The following is a 20,836-nucleotide window of genomic DNA, read 5'->3' as shown; positions in this document are numbered from 1 at the left end:
TCAAAAAAACTCCCCCGTTTTCTTCCGTCTCCGAAGTCAATCCATGCTTCAGCTCCGACCACCTACCACCATCCTCACAAATTATTTTTCTCCGAGCCAAGCTCTAAATCTCAAGCACCCGTGAACCCAACCCCCAAACCAAGTGACCCCAGGTGCGAGCCCATTTTTGCGTGCCTTTGACCCAATGCGACTTCCATTCGCGAGCCACCACCAGGCGCGATTCTACACCCGTTTCGCTATAGAGCCCCAAGTGTGCACCAAGCTGGAGCTTGAACGATCCTGAGTTGCAGAGGAAGAAAATGGTGGCTGGGTATAAGGCTTACGCCGTTGAGGGGTATATTTGGATTTTTTGTCTTGAATGATGCTTGAGTGAATAGTTTACCGTTCCTTACCAGAAATTTTAGATTTTAGTATCACTCAATCTCAGAAACCCATTTCCAACTTCACAAAACCCATTAAAATCCCATTCAGTTTCTCCTCGAACCCTCCCAGAAGCTGGCCAAAACTACGCCGTTTCGGGGGGTCGAGTTCCGTTTCAGGAAGCTCGGTTTCGATGCAAGAAGAAGTGGAAATTGAGGAGGAAGAAGAAGAAGAAGATGACCCAACTGTCGAGCTCTGCTATCTCGACCCTGAAACGAATCCCAACAGCCTTACTGAATGGGAGCTTGATTTTTGCTCAAGACCCATTCTTGATATCAGAGGGAAGAAGCTTTGGGAGCTTGTGGTTTGTGATGAGTCTTTGTCATTGCAATATACTAAGTACTTTCCCAATAATGTGATCAATAGTATTACTTTGAAGGACGCCATTGATGGAATCAGTGAAGATTTGGGTATTCCTTTACCTGATAAAATACGCTACTTCAGGTATATTTATTGGTCTCAACAATCATATGAGTTTTTCAGTTTAGAGTTATGAGTTTCATGGGTTTTTTTTTATTGGATTTCAGGTCACAAATGCAGACAATTATAACAAAGGCTTGTAATGAGCTTGGTATAAAACATGTTCCTAGTAAAAGGGTATGCATAGTTCTTTTTGTTTAACTTTACGCTCTCCTATCACGTTGTTAGAAATATATGGTAATATTGCAACTTCAAGAAAAAGATAGCATGTAAAGTGGCAAAATTAAGTTATAAAATGAACACAAAGAGCATGAAGAGAATGAGTTTTGGTGTGTAGAACTAAGTAGCAAAGCTATCTTTTTATATCTTCCAAGCCTTCATAAACCCAAAAGATGTTTTGGGAGTTTCCATCTTTAAAATGACTGTCACAACCTATCAAGTTAGTGCATAACTCTAGTTTCAGTTTAAACAGCCAACAGGTATACAGACACAACTAATCATATATATAAAGCTGTTAATTTCAACTTAGCTAACTTGGAGTGAGATTAGCTAAATACATAGTGAACTTGGGAAACTTTCTTATTCTACTATGATGTCTAGTATTCTTATGGTTTGTTTGTTTCAGTGTGTATCACTGCTATTATGGTTGGATGAAAGATTTGAGACTATATATACTCGTCATCCTGGTTACCAGAAAGGAGCTAAGCCGCTTCTCGCGTTAGATAACCCTTTCCCAATGGAACTTCCGGATAATCTTTTTGGGGATAGATGGGCTTTTGTCCAATTACCTTTGTCAGGTTAGAAATAGCTAAAAGTACTACTTTTTCTCATTACTGGTTCTATGTTGACATGTTGTACAAGCATTCTCATTATACTTTTCTTGTATTGAGCTTTCTTTCTTTGACTATAGTCCGTAAGTAATACTAAGTTTTGCCCCATGTTTTCAGCTGTTCGGGAGGAGATTTCATCCTTAGAATCAAAACTTGTATTTGGTTCAAGTTTAGATTTGGATTTGTTGGGGATTGAAATTGATGACGGCACATTGATCCCAGGGTTGGTTGTTTCTTCTTCACGAGCTAAACCGCTTGCAGGTGCATACTCTGTTCTCTACAAAGCATCACTAAGCAACAGGCCAACATCCTTTTAAGGATCTGTGCCTTAATTTCCTCAATCTTTTGTTAGTTTCACTCTATAAATTGCTAGCATTTTCTTCATACAAATTTGGAATTCCTCCCAAAGTAGCAGATAATCAAGGCTTAGAAACTAAGTTCTTTGACTATAGCATGAGGTTTGCTCCAATAAGATATGAGCTTCGAGTCCCTCTTAGGCACTTACATAGCGAGTTATTTATTGTTTCTTAGACCCCAATAGGTGGGGGTGTCTAGTTTCAAAAAAGAAAAAGAAAAATTGCATGGATAGCTGTTTTCGGTGTTTAGATAAGCATGCTAAGAGAAAAAGCAGTGGCTACTGACTGATTTCTATTATGATAATTTAACCACGCCAACCAATCTGAGAAGAATTTGAAGGAAGGCAATTTGTACTACGTTATTTCAAATAAGTAGATTTATTTTTTCCACTTTGCGTTCTTAATGCTTGGTTTCGAATTTCTGGATGTACTTATGATTGTTTTCTTTAATTAATTGTTCATATGGAAACAAAGTATGCTTATATTTCCCCATTAGATGCTAAACTTATATAATTGATTTTTTTTAATTAAGTTCAAAACATCTGATGAGTGCACTAGGTTTTGCAAGCCCAGTCTTCTAGTTACTCGTTGTTATATTTCTTTCTTTTTGGGCAATAGTTTCAAGATGGACATGTATTATTTGTGGGCTATTGGATGTTTGGCTAGGTTTTCGAATATTTTGTGGCTCTCAGAGCCTAGTTTAACTAAAAAGCCTGGTATCTTTCTTTGCTTGGTGCAAGTAAAGAATTTCATAAAATTTTGCTTTATGTGAAGTGAAGGCAATATATGTTCTGTTCTTATTTATTGGGTTATCCTGGTTTTCATACATGTGGGTGTATCATCTAGAATAACTCTATGAAATTCTAATTGTTGACTATATTAACAATTGAGTTTTTTTTTTCTTTGGGCCAAATTAACAAGGTAAAAAAGTGAAATTAGCAAAATGAACTCGTTGGTTTTACATTGAGCAACCATAATAGCTGGTCAGTGTAATAGAATATGCTTGCTTAGCCACCACAAAGGTTATTTTGCAAATAATTTTTGAAGAGTCATTTGTAAGAATGACTCTTAAATTTTTTTATCAGTAAACCAAGTTTAAAAAATATTATTTGCATAATAATTTCATAGTTTTTCAGTGTCCATAAATTTATACTAAGCGATCATCATGGTTGCTTAGTGCAAAATGAGTGAGATTATTTTGCTAAACTCTAACTTTAATTTGGTTATTTTAGCAAATATCTTGCTCCTTGCATGCCGATCATTCTGCTTTTGAACCTCTGGTAAAGCAATAGACAATTCTTGTTTATGTTCTATTAGTAAAAAAAACCAATGGAAGAACTCTAATTAGGAAAATTAATCGGGTATCTTCTCCATGGATTTATCACTTTATTTGAAATAAAGGTAAATGCTTCTTATATAAAATTAAAAAGTGTAGAATGCTTAGATGATTGGCAAGTACAGTTACTAGTGCATGTATTGGGCTGGCGTCACTCATTTTTTTTTAGTAGATCTCATTTGGCCATTAATATTGTTTTTTTTTTTTGCACAGATGGTTTTCAAGCTGGCAGAGATATACGAAGCAAGGCGTGGCTGAATCTTTGGTTGATGAGCAGTCTTCTGGATCTCAAAATATGGATGTTATTACTTTAAAGAGTGCAAATAGACCCGGGCAGATTGATAATTCTGATATAGTTCTAAATAACAAAGATAGTGATGGTGATGAACTAGAGTTTCGTAGAATGTTGGAGGAAGGATGTGACTATGTTCTAGTTTCCCAACAAGTTTGGGAAAGACTATTGTCTTGGTATATTTATATATTTCTCTTCCTTTTTTTTGGCCCCTATTTTCTTTATGGTGTGTCTTTTTGTTGTCATATATTATCTTTGTTGTTACATATATATTTAGCTAATCTGTTACTTTATGTTGGTCTAAGGTAGTTTAATCAGGGAGCCCCCTTTTTTGTAGAAAAATTGCATATTAAAAATTTAAGGATATTATAGTATTTTTAGAATAAGTAAAATTTCTTTCATTCTTACATACCAAACAACTAAGAAGTAAATATACTTTCCTTTCTATACCTCCCTCCAACTTTATATCTCTCCTATATTTTCCTTTTCCTATCTTCTTTCTTCTCTACCAAACATAGCACTAATGCTTTTGCTCCTTTTTTATGCTGATTAACTAGGCCATTAATGCATGGTTAATTTTGTATATTAACTTATGTGTATGTATGGTGATGTGGGTATTGATTCTTAATCTAAACTTGATATGAGTGGTGATCTGATTGGAAATTCTTATTCGGTGTGGCTAAACTAAACATATATTTTTAAGTGTTTAGTAGTTCTTCATATGTATATATTTATAGATAATCTTTGGGTTTCAAAGTTTATATCAACAAAATTAAATTTCAGTTGTAGTATTACAGTTAAGCTCTGCTGAAATATAATTTCCAAAAAAACTAATTACAGGTTGTATCAAATAAATTTTCTTTTGTAGAGCTTCTATTTGGTTTAAAGGTCTCTGAGATTTCTTGCAATGAGAATGTTTTAACATGTTTTATTTTTTCAGGCCTCTACAAGGGAGCTTTATGAGAGGGTGTGTATCCTTCGTGGAGTAGAAAAAGAAAAGGTTCTTTTTATTTTGTTGTTATTGTTGTATGGTTTTGTTTATTTAATTTAAAAGTAATTTTTTTTAACTGTAGTCTTTCTTTAAATGCCAGGTACTTATTTGGGACTATTTCAATAAACGGCAGCATTCAAGGCTGAGTAACTCAAACCAAACTTTGGAGGAGGCAAACTTGCAGATGGATCAAGAAGTGAGTAATTGATAACGTTGAAGATTATTTAAATCATTGATTCGAATCATAACATTTCTTTGATTTATTTTTCCCTGCACTTGGTTCCCTCTTTCTGTCATGGAGACTTTTCCTTCTTATTCATGCACTTTTTTTTGTTCAAACTAATTAAGAAGTTATCACTAAGGTTACCCTAAACTGAAATTTGGTTGTCATTGTTGAGTATTAATGTAATAAGTGCTATGAAAATCTGGCTTTTGTTGTGTTATACACGTTAATTTAGTTAGCCATTCACATTCCTCAAGTATGGTGACAGTATCACCAGCTACCCAGCAAAAAGAATTGTCTCTGACTGTATGGTGGGTATGTAATTTTTAATACGACTAAAGACACCCTCTTGATGAATTCTTTATATGCAGATTCTTCTTGAGGTGCAAGATGTAAATAATGCTTCTCCATTCGGCAAGGATTCAACAGGAAATGAGTTGGCTTTGGTATCTATAGAACCATCCAGGTCTTCAGTTACAATTGCTAGGGGGCCTACAATGTCAAATGGCCATTCAACTGGATATAGCTCCTAATTTATATCAGGGAAATGCTGTAAGTTCATCATTCTCATATATTGATGATGGATATGATGTTTACAAGTCAACAAAAGGAGAAAGGGGAGGTTTGGCAGGATTGCAGAATCTGGGAAATACGTGCTTTATAAACAGTGCCCTGCAATGTTTAGTTCACACGCCTCCTCTTGTTGAGTATTTATTGCAAGATTACAAAGATGAGATCAATACTGAAAATCCTTTGGCAATGCATGTAGGTTTTAGCTCTTTTTTTATCTTCTTTCTTTTTTTTTTATGGGGATAACTTGAATTTTAAGTAGGTCTGGTGCTTATACAGTTTCTAAAGTATATTTTAGTTGTGCAGGGTGAGCTTGCAATCGCCTTTGGTGAGCTGTTGAGGAAATTATGGTCCTCAGGGCGAACTACAATTGCACCACGTGTTTTCAAGGGAAAATTAGCTCGATTTGCTCCCCAGTTCAGTGGCTATAACCAGCATGATTCTCAAGTTAGTATTGTTTATTGAATAATAATTGCAAAGCTTTCAATACTGAATACTTCAATGTTTAATGTATTTTTATGTCCTGATGTTTATTTTTGGGAGAAATTTTAGCGCATGAAGTTGGAGAAATCAATCAGTTATTTATGTTTATTTTTTCTCAACCTTTTTACATTGGGCAGATGCTTTTCTTACTAATATTTATTCACTTCATTGAGCTGATGATCAGGTCTAATCTCACCCTTTCTCTGTCTATATACATATATATATATATATTATATGGTATATGTTCCCTTTTTTTTTCTTTTTTCTTCTATTATAGTATTTTATAAGATTAGAAATGAGTAGAAATTTTCATGAATTCTATTTCTTTGGGTAATGCCTTTTATTGGTTTCTTTCTGTTCATTATGTACCAGGGTAAATGATTATCAAATGGGCTTTTCTTATTCATTTATATATTTATGTTTTGAATTATTTGGATGTATGTGTTTTAACTTTTTGTTCCTGGGGTTGGGGTGGCCTGAATGGGATTACATTTTTTTAAAATGTTTTCATCTTTGTTTCTTTACTACATCACTATATGTCATGAATCTTTTCGTTTTAAAGATATTTTTGTTTTGTACTGAAAGAGCTAGTTAGCAGAATGATTCATATAAATTTGGTTTTCAGCGGCCCGGCACCAATTTTTGGAAAAAGATTTTATGTTGCCCTGTTGATGGAGAGAAAATTTGAATAGTTGGATAATAAATTGATTATGATACTGGGTTTGTCTTCTGTTTCTTCATTTTTTTATATAAAAATAATAATAATTTGCTTTCATTTACATTAGTTTGAAGGGCCTATGCAAATTCTTTTATGTCTCAAGACATGTAACATGTTATTAGTTTTGTACTCCAGATTAGATTTGTATTCAAAATAATTTAGCCTTGTAATAATTGCTTTCTTGGATACAGTATGGAAGAGGCAAAAAGAAAATTTATGCTTGTAGCACAACAACTTACACAGGCTTTCAAGCTGTAATGACCGAAGAAGAGTCAGAGAAGTTTAATGGTAGTTTAATGTGACAAAGTTTATGGAAGTTCAATAGTCATGATCTTAACTTTATGCCTTGAAGAGGTCTACCTGGAGTTATCTTTGTACTCCCTGATTCTTACATCGATCCACAAAACAAGGAGTATGGAGGTATTTAACATGAACTTTTGTTTGTTTGTTACAATATCTATTTATTGTGTACTCAGTTGCTGTAGAGTCCAAGAACTTTACTTAGCTAATATTTAGTAGTATTATAGTATGTATAGTATTATCTTTGTTACTGTGGATTTTTGGTTCAGACCGGGAATTATTTGGACACTCATAGTAGTACTTATAGATTTTCTAAGTTTAACCTATAGTTTAAGAATATTAATTTTAACCTAAGGTTGATTAATATGACTGATATTAAGGATTATATTTATTGTACTATAAGGTTTAGATATTAACCAATAGGATTTTAAGCACATGTTATGAATGGTGATTAAGGATTAAGTATTTTTGAGGATTAAATTTAATAAGGAGTAAAGTTTGAATGTTATAGGGTCAGTCAGCAGCTTTGAATACGTTGAGGGCTTAGTCAAGGCTGTTTACTCCATTCAAACTTAGCTAAAAATGTGTAATTTCGTGTTTAAATATTCAGCGTGTGCCGATATATCGCAGCTATAGGGGGCGATATATCGCAGCACGTAGATACGGAAAACACGAATCGATGCATGGTCGCCTCGGGAACAATGGTCCAGGCGATATATCGCCTATAGGGGGCGATATATCGCCTCCTCCAGCATAAATTCAAACATTTTTGAATTCTTTTCCTTTCAGCCATTCAAACTTCTTCATAAGTCCAGCATCTTTTGAACGAGTCTTCAGCCTCTGCTGAACGATTATTCAAATGATTTTCACCTAAAAAGCCATTATTTTTATTCAAGTAAAATCAAGATACTTTCATTCCCAAACTCTATAAATAGGACCTAGTACCCAGCCATTATTCACCTTTTACTCTAAGTTCAGAAGCTGCTAGTGCTAAGTGAGTGTGAGAGTGTAAACACCAGGTTTGGGAAATCATAAGCTTAAACATCATAAGCTTATCAAACACTTTGGGAAGTGAGGTTCTATAGTATTTCGGTTGTGGTATAGATTGGTCTTTCAAGTCTTTGAGGTAAACCAAAACTTTAGTTCATTTGCTTTATGTTATTTCCTCTTTCATAACCTTCTACTCAGTCCCCTAACCTCATTCTTATTTTGGTTAGGGAATCCAAGTTCTTAAGCACATAAGTTGTGGTAAGCATATTTCTCAATGGTTTAGTCTTCCTATTCATTTTCATTTCTTCTTCTTCATAAGACTCATTCTTTCTCATATGGTTTTAGGAGTGTTCCAAAAGTCCCAACTCAGTCCATCATATTCCGGTAACTTTGGTAAGGAAAATAGGATAGAATCTATATGTGTATTGCTTATGTGTTATGTTATGAAATATGATATGCTATGAATGTGTATGTTTGTAGGCTTGGGCTTATGCCCTATTTGACTAACAAGACCCCAAAAATATTATGGGCATATGCCTACTTAGCTAGTAGAACCCCACTAATCTCATGGGCATAAGCTTGTTTAATCTATGGGACCCCAAGTAATAATGGCCATTATAATAAGTGTATGTATTAAGTGTTATGATATGTCTTTACGTTTATTATGAAATTTATGTGTATGACTATGTGTTAGATTTTCCTTGCTGGGCATTAGGCTCATTCCTTTTTGTTTTATGTGTAGGAAAATAGCTTTAGAGGCGGTAGGATTCGTGACGCTTAGAGGATGTGTATCGATGGTGAATGGAGTCAAGGGGCCGAGCGTTATTCGATTCGAGGATGTAGTCTCATTTTATCTTTTATGATTTTATATGTATTTTCCGCATTTCTTATGTAATTCTTTTCATTTAAATCATGTTTTGTTTTTAAAGACAATGGGATCCCATATCCTTCTTAGTATTTATTTGTAAGTAACTCTTATTTTACAAGTTACTCAATAAAATTATGGTATTTTCGTAAAAATGTAAGTTTATGTATAGTTTCGTTAATGGTCCAAAAAGTCTAGATTAGTGGGTCATTATAGTTGCATTTATATCCAATGATTTTTAGAGAACTAGATTATATCATAGATTACAGTTGCATTTAAGTAGTGAAAAATAGTACAATGTCGATTACTAGTATTTCGGTGTAAAATTGAGTATTTATGGATTTACCAAATGTAATCGAGGTATGATTAAGGTCTCATTGATGATGTAAAAATGGTTTTAGAACCATTAGATCAATTCTTGATGGGAGGTATACATAATCAGTGGTATTGATGCAAAGTCAAAACGAGCTTAGCATAAGTACGCTACGCTCGATCGGGTAAGCATAACTATTGGGTATGAAGTCATATGGACCTAAGGTTTGGTGTGAGTGTTTTACACATAAGGATAATAGGCCTAGCAGATGATTAAGTCGAAATTATTGAAGTGATAAGGTTTTCATAAGTCAAAAGGTGAAATGATGAGATGAAAGGTGTCAAATTTTGATACAATAAGGCTAAATCATTGAAAATAAGGAATTTTCATCAACCTTATCACTTTGCACGACCATTATTCTGAAAAACAGAGAGAAAAGAAAACCAAAAACCATTTCTTGGCTGGTTTGAAGAAATTCTAAGGAGATCCAAGTGAAAGCAAAGCCAAAGAAGTAGATTAAGCTTAGTTCTAACCTTTTTATGGTAAGTTCTTGTACTTGGAAGTTAAACTATGTTTTTGAATTTTTCTGAGAGCTTATATATGGTGTTTTATCCTTTTTAAGATATTTCTTGGGGTTTCCAAGTGGTTTGAGGTTTAGAAAAGCTTGAAGAGATTGTTTTCGCCGAAAAGTTGCTCGGTAAATGAAATTTTGTGTTTTATGAGGTTTTTGGGGTTCTTGGAGTACAAGATGATTTTTGGTTATTTGATTGAGTTTATAAGAGAGTATATATGTTTATAAATGTTTGAATATATGTGGAGACTCATTTAATTTGGGTGATGATCTAGGAGATAAGAATTTTATCAAAATCGGTATATGATAACTTTATGGTGAATCATGTTGGTATTTGGGATATATGGTTATGACAGGTTATTTGATGTTGATTGTTGGTTGATTTTGATATTTTAGGATAGCTAAAATTAAGGGGAAACTCTGTCAAAATTTCTCTAAGTGTCTAAGATAAATCTAACGCTCGATCTAGGTGGTTTAAGGCATTTTAGGCATGATTTTGATATGATGTTTTATGGGTATTTTTAAATGAAAGTTCAATGTCTTACTGCCTTCATTATGATGAGAAATCCATGCCATTGTCAGGATAAGCACATCAATACCTAAGACACCACTTGTTACATGGTGAACTATATTTTGGACAAAAGGTAAGTAAAGTACTCAACTGCAACACAAGAATTATGTGTTATGTGAAAGTATGCATTATATGAATATTTTGTGAGTAAGTGGTATTAACATACAGTGACACTTCATCATAAATTTGTATGCATGGCATAATAGTGATATGGTAAATTATTATATGATATAAGACCATGCATGATATTATGATGATTAATTATATGATGCATTTGCAAGTTTTGTGCAACATAAAATAAAGTTGTTATAAGAAGTTTAAGTTCAGTGCCACTGTTTTGAAAAGGCAAATGAAAGTGTTAGTAAGTGTAAACGGAGGCCTATAGTAGGCTTATAGTGGCTGCCCAATAATTTAGGCTAGGTTTTAGTGAACTAATTATATTGTTTGCCATGTTTCCGTTTTTATTTCTCCTCCATATGAGTTATTGTTATATGTATTGACACCACAGTGTGTGGCCGCCTTAACTCTTGAGCCCAACGGGGCAACGATGGAATAAGGTTTTTAATGTGCCCTACTGTGGTGATGGCTAGCCGGAGGAGAACCCATGGGATTTTGTATTATATGTGTAACAAGCCCTGCAGGCATTGACCAATTCAAACAGTGTGCACAATATTAAGGGGCCCAAAATTTAAAAAGAAGTTGTATATGTCCATTGATATTGGGTAATCATTAGCATTGCATGCATTACTTTGCTTACTGAGCTTTAGGCTCACAGTTGTCTTGTGTTGCAAGTAGAGAAAGAAATGTGTGAATGACATGAGGAGAACTGAAGCATGGTCCTGACCCTGATTTGTACATATGAACATATCGACCTTTTTGTGGGTTATTTCAGTTATCAGTGAGATGTTTGTAATAAAGTGTGAAGTTATGTTTTGAAAACAAATTGGGTTATTTAATACTTATGTATAATATGTTTGAGACCCACTTTATGTTTAATGTAAATAATGTGAAATAAGTTTTCAAGTTTTAAAAAAAAAAATGTCCAGACTTTTGCAGTAATAAATTATGATATAGTTTTAAAACGTAACACCTCTAATATGGTTTTAACTAAAATAAGTGAGGGTGTTACAAATATAACACATGTGTTATACTAAAGTGTAGTATAACACAAAAAAATGTTATACTAAAGTGTAGTATAACACAAAAAAAGTGTTATACTAAAGTATAGTATAACACAAAAAAAGTGTTATACTAAAGTGTAGTATAACACAAAAAAAGTGTTATATAATCAACTATAAATAACATAATTAAACACTTATCTATATATAAAAATTACACAGAAATTGTGTTATCGTTGACAGTACAATAACACATCTGTATAACACTGATAAAGTGTTATGTAAAGTACCCTGACCTACGATAACATAGTCGGTCTTAACACATCAGAAAGTGTTATCGTATGTTTTGATAACACATTTTTGGTGTTATTAAAAGAATTTTTTCTTGTAGTGGTTAAAGAATGCTTAAATGGATTGATGGTACTACCTATATCAACAAGATGCATCTTCTTTTCGGTAATCCATCACTTGAGAACTCCAAAGTTAAGCGTGCTTGACCTGGAGTAATCTCAAGATGGGTGACCTCCTGGGAAGTTTTCCTAAGAAGCGTGCGAGTGAGAAAAAAGCACGCTAGAAAGACTCATGTTGGTTTGTAGGGCCAGTGATCATTCCAGGAAGCAGTCATAGTGACGTGGGGCGTTACAATTCACCTTCTAGCAAATAGGTTAGAAAATCTGGAGCAAAAGATTTTTCAGTTCTGGTTCTTTTGCTACGTCTAGGTTCATCCTTAGACTCTAGTTCTTGATCCTGACTATTTTCTCCAATAGTCTCATATGTTCGTTTTAACGAACTTGAATTTTCTTTGGATTTACATGGAAATACATGTTCAAATACATGTTCAAATAACGATGCATTCCTAGACTCCATTATCCTGTTTTTGTGTATGTCAAAGATTTTAAACTCATGCACAAGAAACTGATACGCACTACTATTATGTGCATAACCAATTACGACGCAATCAATAGTTTTTGGACCTATCTTCACCTTCTTAGGTAAAGGTACAACCACTTTGGCAAGACACCCCCACACTCGTAAGAATTTGTAGGAAAGCTTCATTCATTTCCATAACTCATAAAAGGGTCTTATCCTCCTTTTTGGGTATCTTATTTAAAAGATGATTAGTTGACAAGACAGCTTCTCTCCACATGTTCTGAGGCAATCCAGAACTAATCAACATTGCATCCATCATTTCTTTCAATGTACAATTTTTTCGTTCAGCAACACCATTTTGCATTGGCGAATAAGGTGTCGTGGTTTCATGAATTATTCCATTTTTAGCATAGAATTCACCAAACGGTGATTCATATTCACCACCTCGATCACTTCTCAACACCTTGATCTTTTTGTTGAGTTGATTCTCAACTTCATTTTTATAGAGAACGAACTTCTCTTTAGCCTCATCTTTGCTTTTTAACAAATACACATAGCAATATTTCGTGCAATCATCTACAAAAGTAATAAAATACTTATTGCCTCCCCTTGCTTGAACAAATTTTAAATCGCATACATTACTATGGTTTAAATTTAGGGGTTCATTATTCCTTTCAATCGTTTTGAAGGATGACCTTGTTAGTTTTGCCTCAACACAAGTTTCACACTTATGATTTGAATCAATGTGGAATTTTGGTATGTGATTCAAGTTAATTAATCTACGCAAAGGGTAATAATTAACATGTCCTAGTCTACCATGGCATACATTAAAAGACTCAAACAAGTAAATAGAAGCATTATTAACTTTATTGATAATTGGTTTAATAACCATTACATTGAGTTTAAACAACCCATCAGTAACATAACCTTGTCGCACATACATTCAACTTTTAGACAAAACAACCTTGTCCAACTCAAATACAATACGAAATCCATGCTTGTTCAGTGGTGAACCAGATACAAGGTTCTTACAGATATCCGGTATGTACAACACATTATTCAGAGTCAGCTTTTTCCCAAAGGTCGTTTTCAGGATCACTTTTCCCTGACCCTCAATCTCAGACGTGGCAGAGTTTCCCATAAATAGTTTCTTTCCATTGGTCAATTGTTCAAAAGATTTGAACAGACTCTTGGCTGAGCATATATGTCGAGTAGAACCAGTGTCAATCAACCACTCTCTAGGGTTAGAATTGAGTAGGTTTACCTCAGACACCATCACTGATAGATTCATATCACCAACATCTTTTGAGATGTCATCCATCATGTTAGTCTCATGACAACGATTTTTCTTTGGCAGTCTACAGTCCACTAACTTGTGACCTTGCTTATTACAGTTAAAGCACTTGCCAAGGAATTTGAATAGCTTTTTGGAGATTCCTCCTTTTGTTCCAAACTTGAACCCTTTATCGTTGGGTTTATAGTTCTTATTTCCCCTAGAGTTATTGTAATGCCTTGAATCCCTAATGCGGTTTAATGGCTAGATTAGTAAGCCGGGAGGGCCATAACTGTTTAATTATGCCATTAAATGAATATATGCATATTTATGTGAATTATATTATAATATGATGTTATATGCATGCATGTGGGTCCACATTTGATAATAGGGGGTATTTTGGTAATTTGGCTCATTGAGGGCATAATTGTATATTTGTATGCATGTCGGTGATACATTGTTGAGGCCACATTATAATTTGGGTTTGTTCGAGCTATTCAGCATGAGAGGATCTTGGAATATTTATTAGCGGTCTAGTCATAATGGGTTTAAGTTCGGGGCTCGGGATGAGTCTCGGGGTGATTTTAATGATTAGAGCGTTACCGGGAATTAGAGGGTAACGGGATATAATGTTTGAGACTATCGAGAATAACGGGAATTGGAGAGCGTTAAGTATGATTAACGAGATATGAGGGAAATACCAATCTTGCCCTTGGGAACCTTTGGAAACCTTTAATTGACCTAGGGGTATAATGGTCTTTTCACCCCTAGGATAAATATAAACCATTTTAGGCTGTGAAAAAGAGGAAAAACAGAGTAAGTTTTTGAAGCTTTCCCGTACTTTTTTCTCCTTCATTTTCTTTGTGATTTTTGAGCCATTGTTGAGGATTCAAGCTTGGGAAGTAAGCCTTGGGAGTTTGGGAGAGTGTTCTACCATTGAAGTGCATCACAATCTGAGTTTGAGGTAAGTTTCTAGCCACTAGTTCCCTGGTTTGCTCTGTTTTGGCTTTTAGTTTTCAGCTTGTGATTTTGTTGTGGATAGTTAGAATTAATGGAAGTTTTGGTTGGTGTTTAACTTGGGTTTTGATGAGGGTGTGATGTAGATCAAGTTTAGGGGTTGTATTGGATGTTTGGGTGGTGTTTTGGTTTGGTTTGGTTTGGAGGGTTGGTATCAAGGAATCGCAAGGGAGGAAAAACCAGAGTTTCGGCTAAAGTATAGGTTGGGCCGCGGCATGGCCAGGGAGGGCCGCGGCTCATGCTAGGTGCTAAAGGAGGCCATCTCTGTTTGAGGGGCGGGTCGCGGCATGGCCAGGGAGGGTCGCGGCCCTTAGTGGCATTTTGGCCAGAAATGAGATTTTGGCTCAGGGATTCTAGCCTTAGGCCTCGGGGATCGATCCTACTACCTGGTTTAGTAGGATTCGATGTCTCAGAGGCTAGGTTTTGGTTTGGGAACCTTTATTATTCATTTTATTGATGGAATCCCATAATTTGTTATGACCAGGTAACCGCTAAGGGATAAAAAGACAAGTCGTACTCAAGGGTCGTTCTTATAGTAATTCTCGCTCGAACCTGAGGTAAGAAAATTGCACCCTGTGTATGTGACATGCATGATTGTTATTGAGGCATGTTGGTTGATAAATGTGGACATGGATTTCATATTAAATGCTAGCGAATATTGTTTACCTGTATATGGCACTGACTAGTCAGGGACACTGACGTAAGAGTCAAAAACGGCATAAGCGTCCTGAACGCAGGGCCGAATGAAGATTAGATCTAATCAATATCAGCATTGAATGGCTCTAAGGCATTAATGCTGGACCGACCCTAAGGTCGATGAAATTTATAAGCGCTTGGCTAGTTTAAGACTAGTTACTCAGAGCCAGGGCCTAAGGCCTAGGTGACTACTTGTCACATGGCTAGGGAACAGAGTTCCATAGTTATGACTCTAGAGTCATTAGGAAGGTTATGTTGGTGACTAGTCATCATGCACCTATTCTGTTTAAGCTAGTGAAAGGTTCACTTATCTGTTAAGCGTCGGTGACCCTATCGTCACAAGGCTAAAGGGAGCTATACCCAACTTAGTGACTTTTGCAACTGTCACTCATCTATTTTGGACTGAAAGTCCTGAATGATTATTATAATCATTGTTGATATTATATCATGCAATATTGTGTTTTCTTGCTGGGCCTTGGCTCATGGGTGCTATGTGGTCCAGGTAAAGGGAAAGAAAAGCTCACCCAGCCTTGAGTGGAGAGCTCAGGTGGTGATGTGTACATATGTGGTCGCTTGACCACCACGGCCAAGGAGTTCTCAGAGGAACTAGGGGGTTTACCCTATTTTTGCTGCTTAGGTCGGCGGGTTTGTAAATTTGAAACAGTAATGACCATTTTGAGTTGTAAATAACTTGTAAATGTTTTTGATGGGCCCATGAACAATTTTATGTATTTAATAAAATATATCATTTCCTTTTTATTGGTTTTTCCACCTTAGCTTGTTAATAACACTTAGATGCACGTTTTTAACCAAAGGACTCGGGTAGCGAGTCAAATTTTCGGTTCACCGTTCACCGTAACTGTTCTGGGGTAACCAGGGCATTACAGTTTTGACCTTGATCCATCAGATTATCCTTAGCCACATCTTGTTTTGAACTCATTTTCTCAGTATTTTTGTTGTCTTCTTCGATACAAAGTCTACACAATTAATTCCTCAATGGTCATCTGCTTTCGCTTATGCTTAAGGTAGGTCTTGAACTCCTTCCATGTAGGGGGTAGCTTTTCAATCAAAGCAGCTACCTGGAAGGTCTCACTAAGGATCATTCCCTCAGAGTGAATCTCATGTAAGATTAATTGGAGTTCCTGAGCTTGACTGATCACAGTCTTGGAATCTACCATTTTATAGTCAAGGAACCGCTCAACCACAAATTTCTTTGTACCAGCATCCTCAGTTCTATATTTCTGGTCTAAAGACTCCCACAATTCTTTAGCCATCTTCTTTGTAGCATAAATTTCGTACAAATAATTTTCAAGACCATTCATAACATAATTACGGCAGAGAATATCAAATTTGATCTAATCATTAACAACATTAATGACTTGGATATCATCTTCATCTTCTTTCAGTTTTTGTTCGGTATCAGTCACGAATCTCGTAAGCTTCATAATAGTGAGATAGAACAACATGTTTTGCTGCCTCCTTTTGAAATTTTTTCCATTGAATTTATCAGGTCTTTCCCCAAAGCTCAAAGGATGGCTCGTATTAACCGAGGTCGGAACCGTTTGGGTATGAGATTCAACAGCAAAAATTGGAGTCTCAACTGACATGTTATCGTTCCCACCACTTTGGTTTGTTTCAGTTGTCATATTTCCTTAAATTACACAACCAACAATGTTAATTTCCTCTTGGAAATTTCACATGGAATTTTGAATTAAACTCGTAAGATTATTCTCATGAAAACCAAGAAGGCTCAAAACCCAATCATTCATGTTCTAACCTCTCGTTGAATATTTGTTTTGAGTATTTATTCAAACCCCAGTCACAAATACCTCTACTAGATAGTTTTCAAAGAAGACTAGGAGTGTCGTGCCCCTGCCGCAGCAGTCTAGTTTCCATTGAAAATATTCAGTTCCCAGGATAGTCTGGAGGGGTCACTGTAGCACCCACATTATTTTGATATAATATATCCAATAATCAGATGATTTCATTGCATTATATATCATAAAATATGTATAATTTGAGCATATGCATATTCTTATTAGTGTTTGCATGTATAAGTATAAAAGTTGTGTATATGATGTCTATGTGTATGTTCAATATTATTAACCTTGTGGCGTTTGAGTTGTCTTATATGAGTGTTTGATGTGCTCAAGATATAAGAAAGTATGAAAAATATGGACAAGGCATGAAATCAAGTGAGAAAAGTGAGATATAGAAGGCAAAAGATGTTAAATTGTGAAAAATAGTACAATGTCGATTACTAGTATTTCTGTAACGACCAAAAATTACTAATAAGGCTTAAGGGCCTTGATTAGTGTGTCGGGAGGGCATAATTGGAAGTTATGTGAATTAATGGTGTGATATGCATGATTATGTGAAATGCATGTTTATGAGTATCGGATAAACATGCGAGCCTTGTTTGGTTGTGGGGGGCATAATTGTAATTTTGGCCCGTTAGGGCATAAATGTGATTTTGTGATAAACTGATAAGACCACATTATTATGTGGATATATGTGTTGGCAGCTTTTGGCACGAGGCAATCCCAAGGAGCAAGTAGCGGGAAAGTCACAACGGGAAACTTCAAAAGTCATTTCCGAAAATCCTCCACTCAATGCCACTCCAAAGGTACCATTTCCCCAGGCTTTGAAACCTGTTGGGAAACTTCCTGATAACCGAGCTGAAATCCTTGAGCACTTGACACAAGTGAAGATTAATCTTCCTTTGCTTCACATCATGAAACAAGTGCTCGCTTATGCCAAAATCATCAAGGATCTATGCACTGCAAAAAGGAAGCACCATGTCAAGAAGACTGCTTTCTTAACTGAGCAAGTAAGTGCGGTGATTGAACAAAAGACACCTCCAAAATACAAAGATCCCGGTTGTCCCACCATTTCTTTCCAAATTAGGACCCATGAAGTCAGCCAAGCCTTACTTGATCTTAGCGCGAGTGTAAATCTCATGCCTTACTCTGTATACTCGCAACTTGGTCTTGGAGAAATGAAGCCAACATCTGTTGTGCTACACCTTGCTGACCGTTCCACCAAAAAGCCTTGGGGCTCTCTGACTTTAAGCGTGTCACGGCCCTATGGGGCGAACTGCGGCTCAAATTAGGCAAAATGACCAAAATAGGGTTTAAAGCTTGGGAACCCAAATTTAAGGACTCGGGAATGGTTCTACTACCTGGTTTAGTAGAATTATAGGTCCCGGAGGTGAAGTTCTTATTGTTAGATAAAAATGTATTGCCTCAATGGAAATTGATAATAAAATATTACAACTCTATGCAAAATATTACAATGGACAAGGATTGATTAAATAAGGTTACAACTCTATAACTGAAAACTACAAATAAACAAAGAAAATGAAGAAGATGATGAAGAATAAGAGAATAGTAAAATACAACTCTAAGCAAAAGGTTACAAGTAAACTAGAAGTGTTTGAAACAAGAGAAAAGAAAAGATTGCAACTCTTGAACAAGAAATAAAAGAAAAGAACAAGAGAATAAGAAGAAAACAATACAATAGAAAGAAGAACAGAAATGCAAGAAACTCTCACTTACACAACCTAAGTGAAGAGGGTTGGGGATCACCAACTTGAACAAGGTTTAAAACCTTTGTCCAAAAGCTTATTTCCCCCTAACTCAAGCACTAAGGGATCTCTCTCAGCTATTGGAAAAGCTTTCTGGAATTATCAAGCCTCAAGGTGTTTCTAGCCAAGTGCTCTAATGGATAGAAAATGTTGTGTCTTTCAAGTGAGCTATAGGTTCCTATTTATAGAGTTTAGAGACACCCTTTGAATTTCAAATTCCACCAACCCCCATGGCTGTTACCAATGTTTAATTGGATTAATATGGAATTAAAATTGAGATTTGGGAGTTATTTGGATTTTTTGAGCCGTTCAACAAAGATTGAAAAAACTGAAAAATTGGTCAGTTGTGGCCTGTCGCCACGGCCACTGGTCTCTGACCCACAGGCCGCGGCCACCAACCAATTTCAGCACAAAAAATGTGATGTTTTTCCAAACGGTTCCAAACCCTCCCAAATGATTTTGTAACTCCCAAAACACATTATTGGGGTTAAAATCATATCTCTAACAACCATATCACATATGGCTTTATGAAATTCATCTCAATATTGTGTAACAACAAATTTACACAATAAAGGGTAATATTTGGAAGTTAAAAATTTGTAACACCAAATATGTTACATTATTTGGATATATCTCATATATCTAAATATTGTAACTCTCTATTATATGTTACAATATGTGACACACTTTGTCACATTTATTTAATCTAAAACATTATATTATAATATAATATAATATTACATTATATTATAAAATAATATAACACTTATTTGGTTTAGGACTTGATGGATTATTACTATTATTGCATTGTGACTAGGTTTACCATCAAGGCTCGGGTTTAGGGGATTGTGCTCGGGATCGCACCAGTCAGCCATCTCGGGACACAAGTAAGAGAAATGCATGTGCCCGTAGAGCTATGTTGTGTTTAATGTTGTGTGTATTGTTTATATCTATTATGTCATACATGTGATTGTGATCAGTCGTCAAAGATTGAGAACGACAAAGGTCGGGAGCGACAAAGGCTGAGAGCGGCAAAAGCCAGGAGCAGTAGAGGTCCGCAACGGCAAATGTCGGGGGTGGCAAAGGCCGGAAATCAACATTAAGCATGTTGAATGCAAGCTGCCAGGGCGAGACCCTCTAAGGGTGTTGTACACACCCGCTCGGTGAAGACCGTGAACTTGGTGCATGGTAACACACCCTGATCGGCGTAGGCCGCTGTTGTATATTCTAGGAGAAACTTGTAAATTGTTTGTTGTCCTCGATTAAGTATGTATTTGTTCAAATATATTATTGTATGCTATGTTGTGAAGTTCTCTTGCTGGGCCTCAGCACACGGGTGCTCCGTGGTGCAGGGAAGGGCAAGGAAAAAGTCGATCAACCATGAGTTGGATGGCATGGAGCGGTGCGTACGTGTTTGACCTACCTGGCCGCCATGGCTAGGGTATTTTGAGGAGTGTGTTATACATGCTTGATGTAAATTTTGAGTTGTAAATATGTTTCTAAACAGTATTTTGGGATCCCAATATAACAATTTCATGATTTAAATGAATGTCCAACCTTTTATACCAAAATCCTATTTAAATGAGTTTTCATTTTAATTAACCACACTTTTTGGTCTAATACATCGATTAGCGAGCTAATGGCACATTTTAAAATCACATGGTAACAACTCTAGGATAGTAGAGCGTTACACATAATATATATATATAATATATTAAGGGGAGCTTTTAGGTTAGGAATCCTGAAAAAGTTCCTACCAGTAGAATTTTTTTTTTATTTTCGATACACAAATAAGTTGTAATTATATGTTTTTATATGATGATATATATTATAGTTATAAAAGACAACCTACAAATTTTTGGAAAATTCTAAAAATTTAGAGTGTCAAAATTAAAATTGAAATAACTTTTACACGCATAAAAAAAAACAAAACAGACATGAATATGACAAACTATTTGAATCTTAATTTTTACACTATAAATTATTCATAATTTCTTAAAAATTTGTAAGAGTTCCTATATCTATAA

General features: G+C 35.4%; 1 protein-coding gene and 2 long non-coding RNA genes across 3 annotated transcripts; all 3 read left to right on the top strand.

The window, feature by feature from the left end:
* The first annotated feature begins 273 nt into the window (after window positions 1-273).
* LOC133821773 (protein TAB2 homolog, chloroplastic-like) lies at window positions 274-3,318 on the top strand. Its single transcript, XM_062253915.1, has 7 exons — window positions 274-864; window positions 948-1,017; window positions 1,466-1,637; window positions 1,788-1,931; window positions 2,044-2,128; window positions 2,645-2,765; window positions 3,259-3,318. The coding sequence occupies exons 1-7, from the start codon at window positions 554-556 to the stop codon at window positions 3,316-3,318; spliced, it is 963 nt and encodes a 320-aa protein (XP_062109899.1). The 5' UTR covers window positions 274-553.
* Window positions 3,319-3,536: 218 nt separating this feature from the next.
* LOC133820917 (uncharacterized) lies at window positions 3,537-5,515 on the top strand. The gene is made up of 4 exons (XR_009887221.1): window positions 3,537-3,830; window positions 4,595-4,654; window positions 4,746-4,841; window positions 5,240-5,515. It is a non-coding gene; the product is annotated as an uncharacterized LOC133820917 (long non-coding RNA).
* A 4,141-nt stretch (window positions 5,516-9,656) lies between these two features.
* LOC133820916 (uncharacterized) lies at window positions 9,657-11,264 on the top strand. The gene is made up of 2 exons (XR_009887220.1): window positions 9,657-9,804; window positions 10,261-11,264. It is a non-coding gene; the product is annotated as an uncharacterized LOC133820916 (long non-coding RNA).
* The last annotated feature ends 9,572 nt before the right edge of the window (window positions 11,265-20,836 follow it).

The sequence above is a fragment of the Humulus lupulus genome, chromosome 3, assembly GCF_963169125.1.
Source record: "Humulus lupulus chromosome 3, drHumLupu1.1, whole genome shotgun sequence".
NCBI lineage: Eukaryota > Viridiplantae > Streptophyta > Magnoliopsida > Rosales > Cannabaceae > Humulus > Humulus lupulus.
The sequence above is the reverse complement of the archived record's forward strand: the minus strand, read 5'-3'. Positions and strand labels throughout refer to the sequence as shown.

Coding starts and splice junctions, on each gene's coding strand:
- LOC133821773 (XM_062253915.1), top strand. CDS start 554: ATGCAAGAAGAAGTGGAAATTGAGGAGGAAGAAGAAGAAGAAGATGAC. Junction 1,932..2,043: donor ACGAGCTAAACCGCTTGCAG/GTGCATACTCTG, acceptor ATAAATTGCTAG/CATTTTCTTCATACAAATTT. Junction 2,766..3,258: donor TCTTTCTTTGCTTGGTGCAA/GTAAAGAATTTC, acceptor TGGTTATTTTAG/CAAATATCTTGCTCCTTGCA.